The following is a 24,108-nucleotide window of genomic DNA, read 5'->3' on the forward strand; positions in this document are numbered from 1 at the left end:
TACATTCCCACCAACAGTATATAAGTGTTCCTTTTTCCCCCCAGCCTCACCAGCATCTGTTGTCTTTTGACTTTTTAATAATAGCCATTCTGTCTGGTATAAGATGGTATCTCTTTCCTCTCAGCCTCCTGAGTAGCTGGGACTATAGACACGTGCCACCACACCCAGCTATTTTTATACATTTTTAATAGAGATGGGTTTCACCATGTTGGCCAGGCTGGTCTTGAACTCCTGACCTCAAGTGATATGCCTGCCTTGGTACCTCCCAAAGGGCTGGGATTACAGGTGTGAGCCACCACACCCAGCCTCAATGTTTATTTTTGTTGCAATTGCTTTTGAGGACTTAGTCATAAATTCCTTCCCAAGGCCAATGTTCAGAATGGTGTTTCCTAGATTTTCTTCTAGGATTCTTATAGTTTGAGGCCTTACATTTAAATCTTTAATCCATCTTGAGTTAATTTTGAATATGGTAAAAGGTAGCCAGTTTCATTCTTCTGCATATGGCTAGCCAGCTCTCTCAGCAACATTTATGGAACCGGAAGTCCTTTCCCCGTTGCTTATTTTTGTCAATGGGGACATCTATAACCATTTGTCATAATCGAATGATTGTCAGTGGGGAAACGTATAACTATTTGCGATAATCAAATGGTTATATGCGTGCAGCTTTATTGCTGGGTTCTCTATTCTGTTCCATTGGTCTCTGTTTTTGTACCAGCATCATGCTGTTTTGGTTACTATGGTTGTATAGGTTGAAGTTGGGTAATATATAGTTTGAAATCAGATAATGTGATGTTTCCGGCTTTGTTCTTTTTGCTTAGGATTTCTTTGGCTATTCGGGCTCTTTATTGGTTCCATATGGATTATATATATATATATTTTCTAATTATGTGAAAAGGTGACGTTGGTAGTTTCATAGGAATAGCAATGAATCTGCAGATTGTTTTAGGCAGTATGACCATTTTAATGATAATGATATTTCCAATCCATGAGCACAGAATGTTTTCCCATTTGTTTGTGTCACCTCTGATTTCTTTCAGCAGTATTTTGTAATTCTCTTTGTACAGATCTTTCACCTCTTGTTTATATGTATTTCTAAGTATTTTGTATGCGGTGGCTATTGTAAATGCGATTGCATTCTTGACTGATTCTCAGCTTGAATGTAATAGTAAGTTCTTACCTATAAAAATTACTTTAAATATAATTGACTTAATCCAATCAAAAAACATACAGTGGATGAATAAATAAAAAAATATAAGTTCAACTATATTCTGTCTGCAGGAGACTCACTTTATCTTTAAGGACACACAGAGGCTGAAAATGAAATGATGGAGAAAGATGTTTCATGAAAATTGTACCTAAAAGGGAGCAGAATGGACTATCTTAGTAACAGAAAAAATAGACTTTAAGTCCAAAACTTCAGTTAATTATATCAAGAATTGGGATTCCACTAATTAGAGGATATAACAATTATAACTATGTATGTATCAAACTTTAGCAAACCTAAACATGTAATATAAAGCAAATATTAACAGAACTGAATGGATAAATATAGTTTGGGAAAAAGCTTCTAGACTTTGGTTTGGGCATTAATTTTTGGGATATGACCTCCAAAGCACAGGCAACAAAATTGAAAATAGACAAACGGGATTTTATCAACTTAAAAAGCTTCTTCACAGCAAAGAAGACACTCAGAATGAGAGATTTTCAAATCATATATCTGATAAGAGGTTAATATCCAAAATATATAAGTAATTCATACAACTCATTAGCAACAAATCCACATACACACACACACACATAATGTGATTTTCTTAGTGAGCAAAGGACTTGACTAGACATTTCTCTGAAAAAGGCATACAAATGGCCATTGGGTATATACTAATTAAGGAAATACAGATCCAAACTGTAATGAGATATTACCTCACTTCTGTTAGGTTGGCTATGATGGAAAAAAAAAAAAAAAAGATTACAAATGTTAGCGAGGATGTGGAAAAAGAAATCCTTGTTCTGTTAGTTTAAATGTAAATTGGTTAAGCCATGATGGAAAACAGTATGGAGGTTCCTTAAAAAATTAAAAATAGAACTACCATATTAACTAATAATCACCCTTCTAAGTATGTAGCCTATGGAATTGAAATCAGTGTCTTGAAGAGATAACTGAAATCCTGTGTCCCTTGCAGCATGATTCACAATAGCCAAGATATGCAATCAACTCAGACATTCACTGATGGCTGAATGTATAAAGAAAATATGAGATAGTTAGCTAAAAGGTAGATAGGCACATACAAACACACACAGTTGACCCTTAAACAACATGGTTTTGAACTGCACAGGTCCATTTATACACAGATTTTTTTTAACCAAATGAAGATTGAAAATATGGTATTCTTGGATGTGAAATCAACAAGGGCTGACTTTATATATATATGGGTTTTTCAGGACTAACTGCAGGACTTGAGTATATGAAGATTTTGGTATATGTAAGGGGTTCTAGAACAAATATTAGATGCGTTTCAAGGGATGGCTGTGTATATATATACACACATAAAATTTATGGAATCAATATAAAGTTTTTAGAATTTTGTTTATAAAATATGAAACATCTAACATCATATATATTATAGCAAATTTGATGTAAACATTCATTAAAAATGAAATAATTAGTTGGGTGACAATACGAACATAAATATCAGTGCAGAACAATATTTTTATTAAGTCAGGAAAACTATGGAGAGGGAGATACTTCCAGAATGGTGGTGTAACCAGTCTGTGAACCCAGTCCCCAGTAAAAAAAAAAAAAACATAACTTGTGAAAAATATTTTAAAATCATTTTAAAACGTTAGAAATTCATCATGGTCATATAGCAAATGCATAAACATTTACTGAAGAAAATCTACTAAATCTCTGTAAGATAAATGTAAGTCTGTGGCATTTGAGCCATGATCCACTACTTCTTTCCACCTATCCTCTACCAGCACAGCGTGACAAAAACTTTATTCCAGGCAGTTGCATCTAAGAACACAAGGCTGTCTCTCAGATCCCAGTCTGGTATCTCTCCAGAAGGAGCAGGCTGCCAGAACTGTTTATCTCCCAAGTCTGTGTTACAGAAGTTCCTATTTAAACAAAGCAGCTTTATCTAGCACTCCATTTTCCCACCCAGCACCCACTCATAGGGTAGAAGTTATACGTTACATGTTGCAAGCCAATAATGTTGGGTCTAATTCATCCTCATCTCAGCACATTGGTAGGGTAAAGGTTTTGTTCCAGAAGACAGAAGCTGGGAAGACCAGGGGATGCCACCATTCATGCGCACCCCCCACACCCAGCATGAACTAATAACAGGATTATCATTATAGCAGCACTGGGCCACTGCACCTGCCCCTGAGGCACAGATCTGCAGAAGTGTCTAAGAGTTTTGCTTTGAAAAACAGGTAGTCTGCAAAAACAGAGAGCTCCATAGTTCTTCCTAAGAGAAGTTTCTTTATTTGAAACAGACCATAGGTACATTCAAGCCTGAGGACCCTGTCAAAAACAATGGCAATTTTGATATAAGATAATTTGGAGGAGACTGGCAGTCCATGAGCACAGCAAGCTAAACATTTAACAGAGAGAAGTAGGGAATGAAAAAGCCAAGAAAAATCCTCTTTGGGTTAGAAAAAAGACTGACCTCAAGGATTGCCCTACGAAGAGGCTTGAATACAATTGATTAGACATTGGAGCCATTTATCCCCTAAGGAATTGTTGAAACATAGAGCAATCAATTGACAATGGAGCCTAAAATTAGGTGTGATACCAATAGAGTTAGACTAGCTAGCATCTTACAGAGAGAACAGGGAAAGATAAAACCACCTTGAGGAGTATGATGAGCCTTGGGGAATGGGCACTCATGATCATGCTCCACTGCAGCCATTCCCATGCCAAACCCTCTGGGCTCTAGACAGACCGTAGTTCTGGCTCTGCCATCTCTCCTGGCAGTTCTCTGTGGCAACTCAATTGCCTGTGGAGATTGTGGGGCCTCCTATAGCTAGGATCCCAAAGGTCTGTGGCAAGAGTGGGCCACTCTATGTCTGTTTTATTCACCCCTTCTCTTGGAACCACTTGGGGCCAGGAATGAGTCTTGGTGTTAGGCAACTGGATTGGGAGTTCCCAGTTTTCTGCACTGTAAACCCCCGGCTCTGAATCCTCCCTGTGTCCCCTCTCAATGCCTTCTTTCTGAAAATCTGTTTGGAATATGCCAGCCTACTTGATGGTCTTGTCTCTCTTGGTGGAAGAAGCTCTTCCTGTCTGTCTAGTCAGCCACCTTGGCTCTCTGGTCTCTAGGTTAAATATTAAAGCCTAGAAAATATTACCAAATTTGGCCCAAACAGTACGAAAGCTATTAAGGCACTCACTATGGAATGAATTAAAATAGTAAGCAGAATACTTTATGTTAAAGACATAAATACTAGGTAGTTTCAAGATTATTCGTATTGATTCTTCAAACAATAAATTATTTGTGTCTTATGAAATGTGATTCATGAGAAGTGAAGGAGGAGGAGGAGCAGAAACATTATTTAATTCAATTTATAAAACTAAGATAGTCATATCAAAACAAGACAAGAACATCAGGAGAATTTAAAAACCTTTGTTCTAGTGTTATTACATATATTAGCAAATTTAAACCATAGTGTATGAAAAGAATACAAAACAAGAATTCAAAGTTTTTAAAATATTACTCTTATAACCTTCTATAATGCAGGAAAAAAGCAGTTAGTAAAAGTGTATACCCATTTGTGTTTTTAAAAAAAACAAAAAGAAACAATTTTTTAAAAAATCTCATTTCAAGTATCAATATTTGGTGCTTTTAAAAAATCTAATAAAGGGTATCAACTGAAAATAAATAGAAAAATATATATAATCTATTATAAAACACTAGAGTTATTCCCATTTATATAAAGGTGGGACAGAGATAACAACTATTACTTGTATTTTCCAGCATTGTATTATTGGTGTTCCTGGCTAATACAACAAGTTGACAGACATGAGTTAGGAGACAAAGACTTGTAAGAGGAGACGAGGTGGTGTTCTTTGACGGTATGATAATTTATCCTTAAAACTCAAGATAATCAACTGATAAAATATTAGAACTAATGAGAAAGTTCAGGAAGGTTGCTGAATACAATAACAAATATAGGTAGTATCTACAGATATCAATAATATATAATTAGAAAATGTAATAGAAAATAATATTCCACTCACAGGAGTAATAAAACTATAAAATTCATTGGAATAAAACTAAACAGAAACAAGAATATAGAAAGAACTTTTCAAATATATAATCAAAGGGAAAAGTCTGAGCAAGTAGGGATCTAGCCCATGTTTTTGCATGGGGAATTTATTCACATAAGAATGCTATTATTACCAAATAAAGCAATAAATTCCATACCATCCAAAGGCTCACGATTTTGCACAGGAGTGGAAAGATTTATTCCACAAAAGCATTATCTTACAAATAGTGTGACCATATGTCACGATTTATTTGAAATAGTTCAAAATTATGCCTAGCAACTTGTAATTATTATTAGCATCCACATATTTATAAGAATAAAGATTAATTGGAAGGAAAAGCATAAGATGACTTTTTTTTCCTTCTGCTTCTTAGCTTTCCCACTTTCTAGTTGTGTGAGCTTACTACCTAAGTTATAAGTTACTCAACCTCTCTGTTCCTCAGTTTCCTTATCTCCTAAGTGGGGATAATAACATCTGCATCATATATTGTTCTAAGGTCAAATAGAGATAATACATGTAAAACACTTAGAACGCTGACTGACTCAACAAATGTTAATTATTCTGAACAGTAGTACTTTATTCTGCCTCAAATCATATTATAAAGAACTGGGTAATTAAAATTAAAGCATAGACATAAGAAAAGACAAATATATTAATGGGAAAGGATGGAAAAAAACAGAAACACATTCATATGTATGAATCTGTGTAAATAGGGTAGTGTCATTAAACAGTGGGGAAAAACTAAATACTTCAATCAATTTGACTTCCCATTTAGGAAAAAAATCTAATTAAATTCCTACCTTACCCCATACATACAAATCTATTTCAGATGAGATAAAGAACATAAATTAAAAACAACAAAAATAAAAATTATTGGAGAACTTAATAGAACTTGGTCATAAATTTAGAGCAGGTAAGATTTTCTTATAAAAGATACACACACATACACAGACAAATATGTGAGGAAAAATAAGCAGAAAACCTGGACATAAATACATCTAATTTCCTAAAATCTATAGAACAAATAAGTGCCTGTTAGAGTTAAAATTTTTGCATTTTATTGGGGGAAAATATTTGCGTTATACATAACAAAGAATTAGTATCCAGCATATATAAATGTTTTTAAAAATATGGTTAAATATACAAAAACCTAACTTGTAAAATAACAATTTATAGGAAAGGATATTTAAATGGCTAATACACATATAAAAATTGCTCAGTGTCACTAATAATCAGACAATTGCAAATTAAAATGAGACACTGCACACATCAGATTGGCAAAAAATGAAAAGCTTGATGATATCAAATGTTGGCAAGGATCTGGGGAAGCACATACTTGCATACACTGCTGATGAAGTTATGCTTTATTATAGTCCCTCTAGAAGGTAATTTGACAATGTTATGAAATCTGAAAATGTGCACTTCATATGACCTAGAGATTCCATTATTTTTCTAGATGTCTAAAAAAACCTGGCCTGTATATTCAGAAATGTTTATTAAAGCTTGTTGGTGATAGTAAATAATTGAAAGCAGCTAAAACATTCACCAATAGAGGAATAGAGTGTGTACTTATCTTTCAACTCACCAAGTTGTTTACATTAAATATGGACAACTTTTTGTATGTCAGTTACACCTTATTAGTTTCAAAATTTCAATCCAAATGTAATCCTATATATGTGTGTGTGTATGTATACATATATATGTATATTTATGTGTGTGTGTGTGCTGTCTTATTTCTAGGATCTCTATTCTGTTCCACTGGTCTGTGTGTCTGTTTTTATACCAGTACCATGTTGTTTTGGTTACTGTAACCCTGTAAATATAATTTGAAGTCAGGTAGCAAACTGAAACAAACAAAAATAAAAATACATTAATAATCTCAGAAATCACATTTGACAAGATCTGTCATCCATTCCTGATAAAAAAAAAAAATTCTCAACAAACTGGGAATAGAAGGGAACTTCTCAACTTGATAGAGAGCATCTGTGTGGTGAAACCCAGTCTCTACTAAAAATACAAAAAAAATTACGCAGGTGTGATGGCAGGCCCCTGTAATCCCAGCTACTCGGGAAGCTGAGGCAGGAGAATGGTGTGAACCTGGGAGGTGGAGCTTGCAGTGAACCAAAATAGCACCACTGCACTTTAGCCTGACTGACAGAGCGAGACTCCGTCTCAAAAAAAAAAAAAAAAAAAAAAAAAAAAAAAGAGCATCTGTGAAAACCATACAGTTAACATCATACTTAATGGTGAAAGAATAAATGCTTCCCCCTAAGATCAGGAATAAAACAAAGATTTTCCTTCCCACCATATCTGTTAACATTGTATTGGCAGTCCTATTCTGTACCATCAAGTAAAGAAAAGTAATACAATGTATACAGACTAGGAAGGAGGAAGTAAAACTGTCTTTGTTTTCAGACATGATTATCTATGTAGAAAATCTAATGGAATCTATGAAAAAACTACTAAAATTATAAATTAGCAAGCTTACAGAATATATGATCAACATAATGAAGTAATTATGAATATCTATGTACTCAACCCCTCCAACCCAAGAACTAGACTATTCCAAGTAACTTACATCTAGTGTGTGCTTCTCCCTTATTCCATTCTCATGCTTTAAAAACATCTCAGTATTTCATATATATATTTCATGGGTGCATAATATAGATAAAGGAATGAGAAAAAATTAGAGTGTTAGAATATATATCCGCTTAGTAGGAGATAAGAATGGGGATTAAGTTTGAGAGATGCTTTATCTATATCTGTTATTCTAATATTTTTAAGGGCAATGAATTTATAGTTCAATTGTTTTAATATTTTTAGGTACAAACTTAAAAAAAAGACTTGAGGTAAATATTCCCAAGTGCTTATTATTGGTTGAGTTTCAGCAGTGTTAATATTAATGGATTTCTTTTTTTTTTTTTAACTAATTTCTGTGTTATTTATTTGTTTCTATACCTTAATATGTTATTTAATTTTCTAGAAATAAAAAGTAAATTGATTTATTTGGGATTATGAATGAGAAGTTCTTATGTATAGTGATTTGAAGGAGTAATAAGAAACCTTCCATATTATCACATGTGGCGATATTAGTATCTATTGGAAAACAAATTCACTGCACATGTGTAACACCTTACAATTGATATAATATATATCAATTTATAACCCGTATTTCAAGTGTTTTAGTTATAACTGATAGAATTTTTTTTTTTTTTTTTACTTCATGCTGTTGCTGTGGAAGATACCATGTCAATACTTAGTGGCTTAAAACAATAGTCATCATTATTCTAACCCACAAGTCTATAGTTTGGTGGGGGATTGACACACTGGGCTGAGCTCAGCTAATCTCAGATTGATTCATTCATTTGTTTATAATTAAACTGGTTTATTTATGTATCTGCAAATCTGCCAGGGCTCTGCTCTAACATGGGTTTGTATGATGCATTGTAGCTGTTCCATAATTATCCAGAGACCAGCATACAGGCCCAGATATGACCTTCTCATGGCCATGGCAGAAATGGCAGAGGGCAAGTGGAAACATGCAAGACCTCTGAATAATGTGTGAATAACTGTAGCATACTCTGAGTATGGATTGGCTATGATATTTTTGATGTGCCAGGCAATGTGCTAAGCACTTTATATATATTATTCATTTACTTCTCTATCCCGTCTTATGAAGGACTGCTATTATCCCAATTACACAGAGAAGGAGAGAGGATTACATGGACACTTGTCCAAGGTTATTGAGTTATTAAGCTGGAAAACCTGAAACCTGAACTTGGGCCTTAGATTTTAGCCAGGGAACAAAGGTACCTAGGCAAGCACTTAAAATTGCCATGGCTAGTATTTTTATCATGGATACTATTTTTGTCATGAATAATATTAAAATACATTGTAAAATAGTACTTTGGTATATCATGTGATTTGCTAAGCTTAATATTCTCTATATCAACATTTGTCTAGCAAGATTTCAAGGGCAATATTTTGTATGATGGGTGCAGAAGAAATGAAGTTTTCCTAATTTACAGATGTGGAGATGTCATTACTTTTTTTCTTTTAACAAACAAAGCACCATTTAATTTTTCTTTCAAAGTACTTTAAATATGTTGAAGTCAATTATTTATGTGTTAGATTCTGATATTTGTAGATCTGGTTTAATTTTTAAAACAGTTCAGTAATTTGGTAACCAAGTATTCAGACCATTGTATCTGTATACATCCATTAAATATCCCTCTCAAACTTTATTGACTTTTTCATTAAAATCTTTGAAAGTTACTTGAACATAGTAGAAACTCAGACTTATCTGTGCAGACTCTTCTGTTGCTCCAGAGATTTCATATAAGTATCAAGACATGGTAGGGGCATTTAGTTTTCACTATTATGTTTCTAAACTCCCATCAAATGATTGGTCCTTGTCCAACTGCCTACACATGCACTTGCAGAAGTGCCCCTTTTTGCCCAATTGCTTTAATCTCTCTACTACTTCCCTGTCATCCTTAGGTATATAGGAAATGCTAAGACAGTGTCTAAGGCATCTGCCTCAGCCATCCTTCCATCTATTTCATTATTTGGGACCATACCACCTTTCCAACCACTACACAGGCTATAGGAAAAATATATTTTTGTTTTTGGATTTCTGAAACCAAAACTAGGGATTTTGCCAGTTCTCCAAGACACAGCCCAGGGAGCATTGACTAGCAACATCTCCCTGGGAACCTCTGAAGTCTAAGATCTCACCACTTCTCCAACTCTCCTGACCTTTCTAACTCAACCCTTCCATTTTCTTGTTTGAGTCTCTCTGTTCTTTGAAAGTGCGAGGCTTTAGAAATCTTGAAGCTAAGAAGTAAGGTCTCCACTTCTCTTTCCTGTCTCTGTTACTTTTCTGAGTCAATCAGCACTGAATGCCTTAGCTGCTGCTAGAATGCTTAAAGTTGTAGGAGAAGGGAAAATCTAAGACTGCCTAACAAGGGAATACTAGGGATAGTAAAAAAGTAATTCACTTTCTAAATATCAGGCCTCATTTCTTTGTATTATCTAGACTATCTGGCTTTCAGGAAGTACAACTTTAAAAGAAAGAAATTGGACTAATTGGTTTTTCAAGTTGAGCTCTGAGGAACCTAAGGGGGTTTGGCTGGTAGCAGAGCTCCCCTCCACCTCTTTTCAACTAATATGTTTCTCCTTGCTTTGATTCTTTTACATACTGAGCTTCGTAAACAATTTTCCTTTAAATAAATGGTTCTAAAATGTTTGAAACCCATTCCATTCGACTTTAATACTCTGTGAATAACGTGGCAGTTGGTAATATAGACCCGTGCCTATTGTCCCCACTGGCCTGCAGGCTCTCCTCATTCCCCAAACGCACTGGTGTCTGTTTGCAGGAAATTCTTTTTTCTTTTTTCTTTTCTTTTCTTTGGTTTTCTTTTCTTTTCTTTCTCTCTTTTTCTCTCTCTCTCTTTTCTTTCTTTCTTTTTCTTTTTTTTTTCTGACAGCATGTCATTTTGTTGCCCAGGCTGGTGGTACCGTCATGGCTCACTATAGCCTCAACCCACCCCCCACTCCCGCCCACCCTGGCTTAAGCAATCTTCCCACCTCAGCCTCCCAAGTAGCTGGGACCACAACCATGCACCACCATGTCCAGCATTGTTTGCTTGTTTGTTTGTTTGTTTGTTTGATTGTTTTGTGGCAACAAGGTTTCTCTATGTTGCCCAGGCTGGTTTTGAACTACTGGGCTCTAGCGATCCTCCCACCTTGGCCTCTTGAAGTGCTGGGATTACAGGTGCCCTCAGAGAATAAAGTTTGATTGATGGGAGGAAGAAAAGAGAAGCACACATTTGGACCCCGCAGGTCCATTGACTCTGAAGAAATATGGTCCAAGGCAGAAGGTGATGGAACTACTTGAATGATCATATGAATTTCTGAATATAAAAGGATTCCAAAGTCCTAGATGATCAAATATGGCACAGAGCAGGGCCCTACTGGCCCTGAGCTCTGTAAGGAACCTAGTATCATCCTGGTACCACAAGGAGTAGAAGCTTTGGGGGCATTCAGATATTGTCCTTGGCGTGAATATTATTCTCATGACAGGCATCGTAGGCATATCAGTTCAGATAGGAACCAAAGAAGCCAGGGGAAAGAAAAAGAACAGGAAATGTTCTGTGGTCACTGCCACTGACTCACTGGGTTGTAAACACTTCTTGAGGATTTCTAGAAATAACAGGAGGATAACTGGGAGAAGACACTGAGGTAGTTGTACTATTAATGTAGGCTCTATTTAGCTAGGATGCATTTTAGCCATTATATTACTGTCTGCAAAGCAAATAATGCTGAAGAAACTTTTTCTAATCTAGAAAGAAGCATACATTCATACAAATTCCATTCTAATTATTATCTTTATTTATGTAGTAGGACAATTTCCAGCTGAAGAAGTGATCCACCTGAGTAAGCATTTCCATGGTGTTCCTTTCATACCTGAGTTAGAGTTCTGGTTTTGTTCCCAGCCTTACCTCTGACTCATCATTGTGAAACTAAGAAATCATTTAGCCTCTCAGCACCTCAAAATCTTTCTTCTGTGAATGAGGATAATGGGTAAACCTTTTCTTGCTTCACTGAATTGTTGTGAAGTTTAATTAGATAATGTTTACACAGCCCTTTGAACTCTACTAATTAAAGTGATGTGTAAATATGGTGCTTCCTTTTATCAGGATGGCTTGACTGAGCCATTTCATGAAGAGTTACAGATGACTATGATAGGAGTATCCATGGGGAAGTGATTAATTTTTTTTTAATTCATGTGAACTCAATTCTGAGATTATCAAATACACATATGAAAATACTCAGTTGGGGCTGTAATTAGTGAGAATAAGGACATAGCCTCCCACTAGCTGAAGAGCTAATGGTCACACCTTCACATTAGGGAAAGCTTAAAGCTTAGCTCCTAGGGTGTAGACTAGTGCTCTGTTTGCTTTAGGTATTGCTATCATTTTTTTCTATGTTACCTTTATTCGGTCTATTTTTGCCTAGGCAACATTGGTGATTTATTTTGTATTTGTCATATAATGAATCATAAAATAGCATATTTACAATCCCTTGATGAGAAAGACATAAGCCTTAAAGTAATGTGAATTTGTATACATTATCCATTGGTTCATTTACTTATCAAAGAGATTTTTACCTGAAACAGAAAAATCTTAGATAAATCACAAATCTTCTTACTAAGTTTCCCAAGGAGACTATTTTACCCTAATATTATCTTCTCAATTACTTTTGAAATTCTGCATTAATAAGAGACCCTTTCGTTTGCCAGAAATAAGTCCATGAAAGGATTAATTAGCTTGGAGGGAAAAAACACAAGTTTTTCTTCATAAGCCGCCTTTGTGTGTTAGCGTATAATTATCTTTGTTAGATAGAATTTTCTAAATGATAATATTATAAGTATGTAACAATTCAATTTTGTATGCTGCTGAATGACTCAGAATTTAGAGTTAACATAGTTTATTGGAAACTTAGACTAACTAATGGGGAGTTTTGAAAACTACTAAATATCAAAATAGGAGTTTACAGCAGGAAATGTTTCTGTAAAATCTAGTAGCTAGTTTTTTATACTTGTATTGCATAGTGAATGCATTATATATAATAATAAATAATATATAAATAATGTATGAATAAATTATGTGTACTTTCATTACCTATGTACTTCAGGGATATGTCTGCTGATGGACCAGCATAACATAAAAGCCCTTTGAACTGTTTGAAACTTCAAATTCAGAGTCTTGATTTTGTATCTTCTGAAATATGTTTTCTGCCTCAAATCCTCACCGGTATGATAATGAGTAGAATTGCAGAAAAATTTCAAATTATTTAGGTCCTGGTTAAATACTTGTGAAAAGTGTGACGGTGCTTTAGTAAACTCTAAGGCATAATAGCAGGAGGTATATAATTGGATATTTCAAGAAGAAGGCAGATAAGTATGGATTATTTTGATCTAAGGAGACACTAAAGAAAACAAAATACAGATCCAAAACTGTAAAACATATAGCCTTAGGATACACAAAGATAAAATAGAATTCAAATTTGCTACCATGGAGAATGAATATTCTATTTATAGATCTATGGTCCTGAATGAATCTGTATCCCTACACAATGGGGTTTTTAGGTATTCTTTTTTAAAATAGAAAAATAAATGTTAGTTTTCATCATTAGCTAGTGGTTTTAAGAGGGTATTATGTAAGTTCAGATACAGGTCAATCTGAACCTGGATAGGTGTAGTCCCAATAATGTTGATGATAATATCAAAGTTTTACCCACAAAAATTCTGGCATCTCTTTGATATCTTCAATTTGGGCTTGATTTGGATACAAAGGTATTAGTAAGTCTACGTCCTTATCCAAACTAGCTATGAATAGGGCATCCTAAGGGGTTTTAAGAAAGAGATAATCAGGACATCATTTAATCTGGCAACTCCACTCTCAGAGTATCAAATTAACAGGTGTGGAATCACAGAGGAGGAAAGACTATATTTCTGTTCTAGGCCTGGACATAAGGAATGTTTACGAATTATTAGAAATGCCCACCACCTGCATAGTATGTTTATTCCAAGGGGAATGTTGAATAAGAATAGAAGAGTTTAAGGCTAATATGGTTGTACCTGTATCAATCAAAATGTTGTTCTTTAACATTATAAGAAATTTCTCCTTGTGAATTTAAGGGTAAAATGAGAAACTGGGCATTTGATTTCCTTTAAAGCACTTTCATTTTTACATCCTTCATTTTTTTCCTTTATTTTTGATATACTAACTTTTTTGTCAGTGTTCTTTCTGTTTACAGTATCTGTAAATGTCTTTACCGAGTGATTCCCTCTTTAGGGGGTGTTTAATGATTGCTAATGTCTGATTGTTTTATCTGTAGGGGCCTGAATTTGATTTAAGTCTTATTTGATTTTTGTGCCAAGTCCCTTTCAAAATGTTCAAGAGGATGCTAGAGGTCTGGCAATAGGCTGTTTCCCATTTCTGCTTTTTCTTGTGTTTTAATTCTTTTATTTCTGGCTTAAGGTTATTCACAAGAAAATGAGAGGAAGTGAGGCTTCATCTGAATCAGTGTTTACTTCTGAATTTTGTCAAAAGGTGTCAGATAACCTATCCTTGAACTCCCTAATGAATTGATTCTTTCTTTGCTTATAGGACTGAATCAGAGTCCAATCTATGTTCACAGGAATGATTTGGGGGATAGCCAAAAGACATTGAAAATCTACAGCTTGCAAAATACCTCTGATTTCTTATAAAATTAGGAATCTTTGTGTTATGCCTTTTTTATCCAGTTCTTTTGTATCTGAGCATATGAAGTAATAGATATCGATTTGACAAGTATGGGTTGTACATTCCTAAAACTATTCCTGATGTCTCTGCAAATTTTATCCTGGTGAGGCTTTGGGTACATTTTAATAGTGGCTTTTAGCTCAGAATGAGATGAAGTCTTAAAATTAACAGTAAGAGTGTTTTTTTTCTTTTTCTGTTCTGACAGAGGCTTAACTTTATAAGATAATGCACTTTAGGGGTCTCTGGACAGCTAGAAGAAAGGGGGAACAAGCCAGAAGGAGAAGGAGAAACAGGCTGGGAGAAGAAGAATCATAGGATAAAGGTCATTAAGTTTCTGTTGAAGTTTGAAGGAATCTAAAACAGATTAAGTATTTCACTTTTATTTTTTTGCCTCAACAAAGGAATCTTTTAAGGGAACAATTTTGACATCTGAATAATTTTGGATACTTCCTCAAACACATTAACAGTGCAGATCATTGGATGTTTAGAATTTTATTCCTTTATGTTCTAAGGCATCTCTCAAATGAACACTTTTGTTCATACCAAAGCTCCTTGAAAATGTCTATTATAATTCTAAATTATCTTTAGTGAAACCAAGCCATTTAGAAAGATAATAAATATAAGAATTCAGGTTATAGCATAAATACATGTGCAAAGAAAGAGTCTGTCAGAAGGGGAATGGTCTTCGGTTTAAACTGAGCCAAGTCCAGCAGAGTCTAGGAACCATCAGGTGAAAATACCGCTGTGTACCTCCTGCCTCAGCCCCACATGGCCTGATGGCTGGGCCTTCTCCAGCTGCAAACCTCACACGTGCAGTTTTCACAGACAGTAAGGTTTGGAGAAATTTCGCAAGACCCACTGGGAAAAGCACTCATAAGATTTTGGTAAGTGACCCGAGACAAAGTTTTTCCAGAGTTTTGCAAAGTTCGGAGGAACTTTCTGAATTTCTCAGTCCTCAAGATCAGTTTGATTTTTTTTTTTTTTTTCTATATTTTTTTTTCAAGTAGAGATCAGGTATCACCATGTTTTTCAGGCTGATCTCAAACTCCTGAACTCAAGTGATATACCTCCTTCAGCCTCCTAAAGTGCTGGGATTACAGGCATAAGCCACCATGCCCAGCCTGTCAAGGTCAGTTTGAGGATGGATTTGTCTAGTTTACACCCATTCCCATTCTGTGAAGTTTGCTTTTATAAAGATACAAAAAAAAGATAGGGATAGAGATATATAGTGTAGTTAGTAATAAAACTGATTTCTACCAAGGATAAAACTTATTCAAATCTGATCAGTCAAAGGATTCCTTAAAAAGGGCTTTTTATTCATAGAAGACAAAATAAATGCAGTGCATGGGGAACTTTATGTAACAAAATATGGAAGAGGTTAGACTCAATGTGAGCCATACCTCATCATAACAGTCAGAGAGACCAACAGCTCCTTACCCTAGCAGGAATTTCAATAGACCACAAGGCACTCATGCTTTTTGACTCAAGGTCTGGGATCACGTACAAGAGAAGTTTTTGACTAGATCTTTGTGGATCTTTAAGATTATTGAATGCTGGTTCCCCAAAAATATTACTCGAACAATTCAATGATATGACAAATCTTAGTTTACGGTTACTGTAGCATGGGTGAGAACGGCATTGACAGAGTCTTAGTAGCAGTGGTATGCTGAAGCTTGCTCCACCAGCCTGTGAGATTGTTTCTGAGCATCTCTTCCCCAATCCATGTTCAGTGAGTTCACATTAGTAGCTTGAAGTCAGCCATGGTAGGACTATTTATGTTATAGAAATCATCAAATTCTACACATCAGAGATATTTTTTCTCCTGGAGAACCAGTTAAACTTAGTAACATGTTAGGGTGTGGGGGCAAAGTTGAAGCATTTATAAAATGTTAGAGTTTGTTTCAAAGCAAGTCTTTATTTTTTTTATTTGTCTACTTTAAGTTCCAGGATATATGTGCAAAATGTGCAGATTTGTTGCATATCTGTGTGCCATGGTGGTTTGCTGCACCTATCAAGCCATCACCTAGGTTTGAAGCCCTGCATAGGTTAGCTATTTGTCCTGATGCTTACTCCACCCCCAACAGGCCCCAATGTTTGTTGTTCCCCTCCCTGTGTCCATGTGTTCTCATTATTCAACTCCCACTTATGAATGAGAACATGCAGTGTTTGATTTTCTGTTCCTGTGCTAGTTTACTGAGGATGATGGCTTCCAGCTTCATCCATGTCCCTGCAAAGGACATGATCTCCTTCCCTTTTGTGGCTGCATAGTATTCCATGGTGTATATGTACCACATTTTCTTTATCCAGTCTATCATTGATGGGCATTTGGGTTGTTTCCAAGTCTTTGCTATTGTAAATAGTGCTGCAATAAACATACGTGTGCATGTGTCTTTATAGTAGAATGATTTATAATCCTTTGGATATATATCCAGTAATGGGATTGCTGGGTCAAATGGTATTTCTGGTTCTGGATCCTCAAGGAATCACCACTCTGTCTTGCACAATGGTTGAACTGATTTATATTCCCGCTAACAATGTAAAAGGGTTCCTATCTCTCCACAGCCTCACCAGCATGTTGTTCCTTGACTTTTTAGTAATTGCCTTTCTGACTGGTGTGAGATGGTATCTCACTGTGCTTTGATTTGCATTTCTCTAATGATCAGTGATGTTGAGCTTTTTTTTCATATGGATGATGGACATATAAATGTCTTTTTTTTTGAGGAACACCTGTTCATATCCTTTGCCTACTTTTTGATGGGGTTGTTTTTTTCTTGTAAATTTTTTAAAATTCCTTGTAAATTCTGGATATTAGACCTTTGTCATATGGTGGATTGCAAAAAATTTCTCCTATTCTGTAGGTTGCCTGTTCACTTTGATGATAGTTTCTTTTGTTGTGCAGGAGCTCCTTAGCTTTAGATCCCATTTGTTGATTTTAGCTTTTGTTGCAATTGCTTTTGGTGGTTTAATTATAAGTCTCTGTCCATGCCTGTGTCCTGAGTTGTATTGCAAGGCAAGTCTTTTAACATGCCTTATGGAGGCTTGCTTAGAATTGGATGATTATAATATGAAAGTTTAGGATTGGTGGATACAGAGGATTTTGAAGCAAGGGTTTCAAAACATCCTACAGAATCAGCTATTTGATGCTACCTACTGAAAAATCAAAAGGTTTAATATTCATTAAATGAGTTTTTCATAAGTTCCTGAGACAAAATCACTTTCAAATTTCATCTTTCTGAGCAAGACTTTCCTGGAGTAAGAAAGTTACGTAGATGAAGACAGCTGAATAACAAAATAATGTTAATATTACAGCTTATAATATATAAGCTACGTGAGCGTAGATGGTTTTGGTTCTCACATATAATGCTTGAGCCCTCAAATTATGTATAAAAATTAAGGATTGGTTCCCATGGAATTATGACAGCAACAACAGAAAAAGTAAACTCATAGGAATCATTCACTTGAAATCACTCATTTTCAACTCTAACAAAAAGAAAAATATCCTGACTGTGCATCCTAATGATATATGTCTTTTATTTATCTAACATTTAAGTAGATTTTAATTCTGTGTTATCACATGACAAGAATTTATATTGCATTTGTGTACTTGGGGAGTTAAACACGTCAAGTCTTAGAAATTTCTTTTCAATATCTATAAAAATACACTGATTGAGCAACTATGTGCTTCCAATCATTAGCCTCTACAAGACAGCAATGTAAGTGGACTACTCAGTGTATTTAGCCTAACTAAAATAGAGATTTTGAATGTTTGTCATAATTCCAACCATTAAATGTAATTTATATAATTTCTCTATCTTCTTAAGTAGAATGAATGATAGAGTCAAAGGTCAACACAACTTCAGAGATGAATTACTTGGAAAAAGAAAGAAGAGGTTTTTTTTTTTTTTTAATTTGAAAGGACAAAGGGGAATGTTTAAGTCATAGAATTGAAAGGCATAACTAATACAGAAGTTTATAAGTCTGACAGAAGCTTAGAGAAGACCTAGATGCTTCCGTAGTCCCAACACCATGACGACAGCATGGAGGAGCAAAAGGGGTCCCAGTACCTCTATCACTTGCATAAGAATGGTGAGACAGAACACTCACACAAATCAGCCAAAGCAGATATGCAGCAAGAATAACCAGAAGCCTAGAATCCTTGGTGAGCCAGCTTCCCAAGGCTCAGGAAACTGCCCAGGGCGAATGGAGTGTCATCGGTGCTTGCCCCATTGTGACACAGCTGAGGAAACTCAATACACCCTAGACACCACTTGAATTGCTGAGCTCAAGCACTGGGGAACATCCCATTCTAGAAGGGAGGAGGACATAGTCTAGACTATACCCAACACTTTCTCTGTATCTCAAGATGCCCCATTCTAGAACTAGAACGGGATAAAGAGAAAGTCTCTGTTAAGTGGCAGGGGAAAGAGCTGGGGCAGCCAAGGTAATCTGGGGACTTGTCTTCCTACAACTAACCTTCCCAGTTCAATCCCTTCTTTATTTTGAATATTGCTAGTAAGAAATAAGGACACTATACAGTTTCTCTTTGTGGTATATTATCCTTAGAATATCTTTTACTGAGCTAAAAGATCCTCCCTCCCTTTGTGTTTTTCCTTTCTTCTCTCTGAAACCATATAGAGTAAAATCTTCCTGATTTGCAGTTTTTAACGTATTGAAGAAACTACTCTAGTTATTGGGGTTTTCTTGTTTTGTTTTTAGGTGTATGCATTTGTTTGTTTGTTTGTTTCTGAGATAGGTAGCCTAAGTTCATTTAACCATTCGTCTAGTGCAGAGGTTTTCACTGTGTGGTCAGTGCACTGGTGATGGTCAGTGACTATTTCTTACCCTCTGCTCACTGTATGTTATAGGTCTGCAAGAAGATAGGGAGCTTGCACCAAACTATAAATCAACACACCACTTATTTCATTGAAAAATTCTTCCTACAAAAAGTAATAATAAAGTTAGCTGAATTAAACTGTGTTTACTGAGATAGTTGCTTTATATTTGGCACAAGATTTTATCTTATTGTAGATCAGTAATAATTAATTGAGCCAGCTAGTTTGATAGCAAGTGATAAGAATTTGACATGATTTGTAGACTGGTTCTAATCATTCTTCCCTACACCAGCCTCTGAAGTACAACCAACTATTCCAGAGAGTTTGCTAAAAATATATTGGAAAATATTACATCCTTGTATCTGGAGACCATCTTAGTTTTGTATTGAGTGTTTAATCAAGTACAGCACTTCATGAGAATTATACATTTGTTCCCATTCAGATTATTCTTGATACTTATAATCCATCATTCCAAAATTACAACCCAGTAGCCATTCTGTCCAATTTTGTGTCATTTGCAAATATGGGCTATATAGCTACTGGTATGTTAAAAAAAAAAAAAAGTCACTTAGACACCACCTTTAAAAAATTTTTTTCCTGAGTCCATGGTTCAGCTGATCACTTATAGTAACCTTGACTCACTTATTTCTGATGATCTTTCTGGGGCCTGATCAAGCATCTGCCGTTACTGGTTGTTGACAGGGAACTGATCAGTCTATTATGGCCTCAGCTAAAGTAACTCAGCTTTCCTCTACGGTACTTGTATCCTTCAGCAGACTAGCTTGAATTTGTTCTCATGGCCATGATGTGGTTCCAAGAGAGACAAGAAGCACACAAGACCCTTGTAAGGATCAATCCCACCGCTGGCCTAGAGTAAAGCAGAAAAAAGGTGAAAATGGATCTGGAGGAGAACAAAGATAAAACCATCACAATGCCAATGTGTTCTTCCAAATTATTTATTAAAATTTGAACATGGTATTGACAAATACTTTTCACAGAAGATCTCAATAGACCTTACAAATGCATTGGTCAACAGTTTCATAATATGTTATTTAACTACCTATGATTCTACCAATAGATGCTTTCATCTAACCTATATTTTTCCATTCATAAGAGTTCAGTGAAAAGTTTTCTAAAATTTGATGCTGTAATTAAGAAATTACCCATCGTTTTCTGAACATAAATGACCATCACTGCATTATTTATAATAGCAAAATATTAGAAACACTGCAGGAATGAATACATTTTTATGGTAATCCATATAATGAATTAGTTCATATAGCTTCTAATTTTCAAATAAAATGAAATGGGAAAATGCTCACATTTTAATGTAATAACAGAGTGGTGAGATACATAGTGAGACACAACATTAAGGAAATGCAGGTTTCATATTTTATATTTAATATATAAATATTTTGAAATCCTAGAAAGGAATACACTAAAAATACGAATACTTATTTTCTTTGGATAGTAAGATAATAGTGATTTTTATTTTCATATTAAATTTTTACATATTTTCCAAATTTTCTACAGTGGACATATAAAGCATCACTATCCAAAAAAGATAAACATTTAAAGTTTTTTTTCCATTTTGTAAGTTTCCTGGGAATTAAAATCAAGCTCACACTTTCCTCTATTTTGAAAATTTTGCCATTTGTTCATTGCCATTTAATATTCTCTGAGATGTTATAATAATCAGAGGGAAATTGGGATCTTTGCCATTAGCATAGAGGCTAGACAATAATAACTATTTTATGAATATTTTTATCTTGAATTTTTTTTTCTGCAGCTATACTCAATGTATGTCTTCTTTTTCTATTGGATACCAAGAAGAAAGAGGATTTTATGGCTATTTGGAGCGAGGCATAGTACCTATGTCAGAACCAATAAAAAAGATAAGTTCTATATCACAGGATAGGAATGCAAGGGAAAAATACATCTCAAACATTGGTGACTCTTCTGTCACATCATTATGAGACTAAAGAAGCTATCCCATAGCTACATCTATGTTGACATTGACCATTTGTTTATAGCCTTTAAACTCTTGCTAGCAGTAAAAATCATGTTACAAGGTGACATTTAAGCCGTCCGTAATGCTTAAATGGATAGTACAGGTGCTAGAATGTCTCTAACAACACAGTGGGTAGGCTTTTCCCGCAAGAGATCTAGAATCCGAATGTGAGCAAATAACCTACCAGACACCATGTCCATCAGAAGCATTGTGATAGAATAATAAAGATGAGCACAGAGTCTTTGATTCTCCTCCCACTGAGAAGTGGAGTCTCTGCTTCTCCTCCTGATCTGAGTGGACTGTGTTACTTCTTGACCAATAGTATATGACAGAAGTGACATTATGGTAGTTTCCCGGTCCAAGCATTAAGAGGCTGGTAACTAATACTTCTTGTCTCCTGGAACACTCCCTCTTGGAAACCAGCTGCCAGTCTGTGAGAAACTAAGCCCCATGGAGAGTTCATGCATATGTGTTCCATTGACAGCCTTAACTATGCTCCTAGCCAATCATAAGCATCCGCTGCAACCATGTAAGTGAGTCCTTTTAGCCTGTCATGTCTTTAGATGACTCTAGCTTCAGACACTATCTGACTCCAATTACATGAAAGATCCTAAGCCAAATACATCCAGATGAACTCAGTCAACCCACAGAATCATAAGACATAGTAATAAATTGTTGCTTTAATCTACTAAATTTGTGGTTGGATTGTTCAATGTTATTTTTTTTAAAACTGGAACATTAATCTTAGCCAGTACTGTTGTACTTGAAACAAAATTTTAAAATAATTGCAGGAAATAGATGATGGCATAAGATCTCTGTAGATCTGTCTTTTAAACTGGAACAGACCAATAGTGAGGAGAGCTTACTATACATTACACCTTTCAGAATCATACAGACATCGTGATCCAAAGAAACCAAGAAAAAATAAAACGAAAGCTCAAGATAGCACTTAGAACTTCATGTTTGGAGTTGATGAGATGCCATTATGAGTATGGCACTTTACTGTTTACGACAACCCTGGGGAATATGAATTATTATTATCCTCATTCTTTTATTTCCCCCTCCCTTCCTTTCTATCTCTCTCCCTTCCTCCCTCCCTTCTTCCCTTTCTTTCTTTCCCTCCTTCCAATTTCCAAGTTGCTTTCACTGTGCTCCACTCCATCACACCTCAGCAGGAGCCTGTCTCATGTCCGCAATCTCCCCATGCCATTCATAGTATGTGACATACAAAAGGATGCTGCTCAAGCAGGTATCCCTGCGATGTCAGGTGAGTGATCTCTGAGGTGAGAGGTTAACTCCTGCAGGATTTCATCCTCAGAAGCCCTTATGTGCTGCCTTAATCATCTTTGTTCTTCTCTCAGATCAGAAACGATCAATGGCCTGTTTTTTAAGGAACAACGTATTACACACATATATATATGTGCGTGTTATACACACATATATACACACATATATATATGTGCGTGTTATACACACATATACACACACATATATATGTGTGCGTGTTATACACACATATACACACACATATATATGTGTGCGTGTTATACACACATATATATACACACACATATATGTGTGTGTGTTATACACACATATATATACACACACATATGTGTGTGTGTGTGTGTATGTATATAAGCCTACCAAACATATATATAAACATTTGTTATGCTGAAGGACAAACAACTCTTTTTGTTTTCAGGTATTCCAAACTTGATTACGTCTGATATGGTTAAAGAAGGTGCTGCTGTAATTGATGTGGGTATCAACTACGTCCATGATCCACTGACAGGAAATACAAAATTAGTTGGAGATGTGGACTTTGAAGGTAATAAACCAATATCTTTTGATAAGTGAAGATTTAAAAAAATTCTACCTTACATATTTTAAAAATAGAGAAGTTTCATTTATGGGGGAATTATTAACTTATTAATCATCACCTCTTTCTTCTGAGGGAAGAGAGTTCAATCAGACTTAAATATTTACTTTCTCCCTTCTTCTCTCTTTCCCTCCCTTTTATCCTTCCTTTCTTCCTTTTCTCCCTCTCTTCTAATTGTATCATTAATATTTGCTTTAGGGATCAAATTTCTTGTAGTACAGTTTTTATTGATAGAATACAGCTGTCCTTTTATAGACCTGGGCATTGTTTTGAATTTCGGGAGTTGTCATCTTACTCTAGCTTAGTCAAATATGCTCTATTCTCAGCCATTCACTCTTAGAGCCAGAAGGCACTTTAGGATGTGTCTGCCAACCTTAACTATATTTCAGATCTAGATAGTTATCTAGATAGTTGAAGTCAGTGTTTTTCACTTGTGTTTTAGAGAGAATAAAGAAAAGGAACTAAGCTAGTTTTTGTGGTCAGTGAAAGATATAAGGCAACAAATACGTAGCAATAAAAAAAAATTCTAACCCAGTCTTCTCTTTACAAAAGGGGAAACTGGGCCCCAAGACTGATGTATTTCTAGGTGCCTGACCCTCTAATCTGATTTTACTTCCGTTATCTTTGTCAGATGTTTACCTGCGTTCAGATTTTCAGTGTAGCCTAGGAGTCTTAGATGTCTATGAAGGCACAAATATGGTAAAGCAAGTGGTGACATTTTTATGTTAGAAATATTTTTTGTATAAGACTGATTATTCTGGCCAAAAAATACAGTGCCACATCAAGAACTTCGTTAGTTATAG

The 24,108-nt window shown here is 35.3% G+C and overlaps 1 protein-coding gene across 17 annotated transcripts in view; it reads left to right on the forward strand.

Moving 5' to 3' along the window:
• MTHFD2L (methylenetetrahydrofolate dehydrogenase (NADP+ dependent) 2 like) overlaps positions 1-24,108 on the forward strand; it is a 185,462-nt gene that overhangs the window by 136,349 nt on the left and 25,005 nt on the right. For 14 of the 17 annotated variants that reach the window (XR_004182781.1, XR_002522065.2, XR_002522066.2 and 11 more), the window contains one exon: positions 23,129-23,254. The exons of 1 other annotated variant lie outside the window; for it this stretch is intronic. Coding sequence is in view for 11 of the 16 variants with exons in the window: in XM_021938529.2 (XP_021794221.1) it covers positions 23,129-23,254 (126 nt within the window). In the remaining 5 variants the exon portion in view is untranslated. Of the gene's footprint in view, positions 1-4,976; positions 7,028-21,201; positions 22,691-23,128; positions 23,255-24,108 lie in introns of those variants that run through there. 2 more of the 17 variants (XR_002522068.2, XM_017958766.3) reach the window with 2 other exon arrangements.

Source organism: Papio anubis, chromosome 3, assembly GCF_008728515.1.
Source record: "Papio anubis isolate 15944 chromosome 3, Panubis1.0, whole genome shotgun sequence".
Classification (NCBI taxonomy): Eukaryota; Metazoa; Chordata; class Mammalia; order Primates; family Cercopithecidae; genus Papio; species Papio anubis.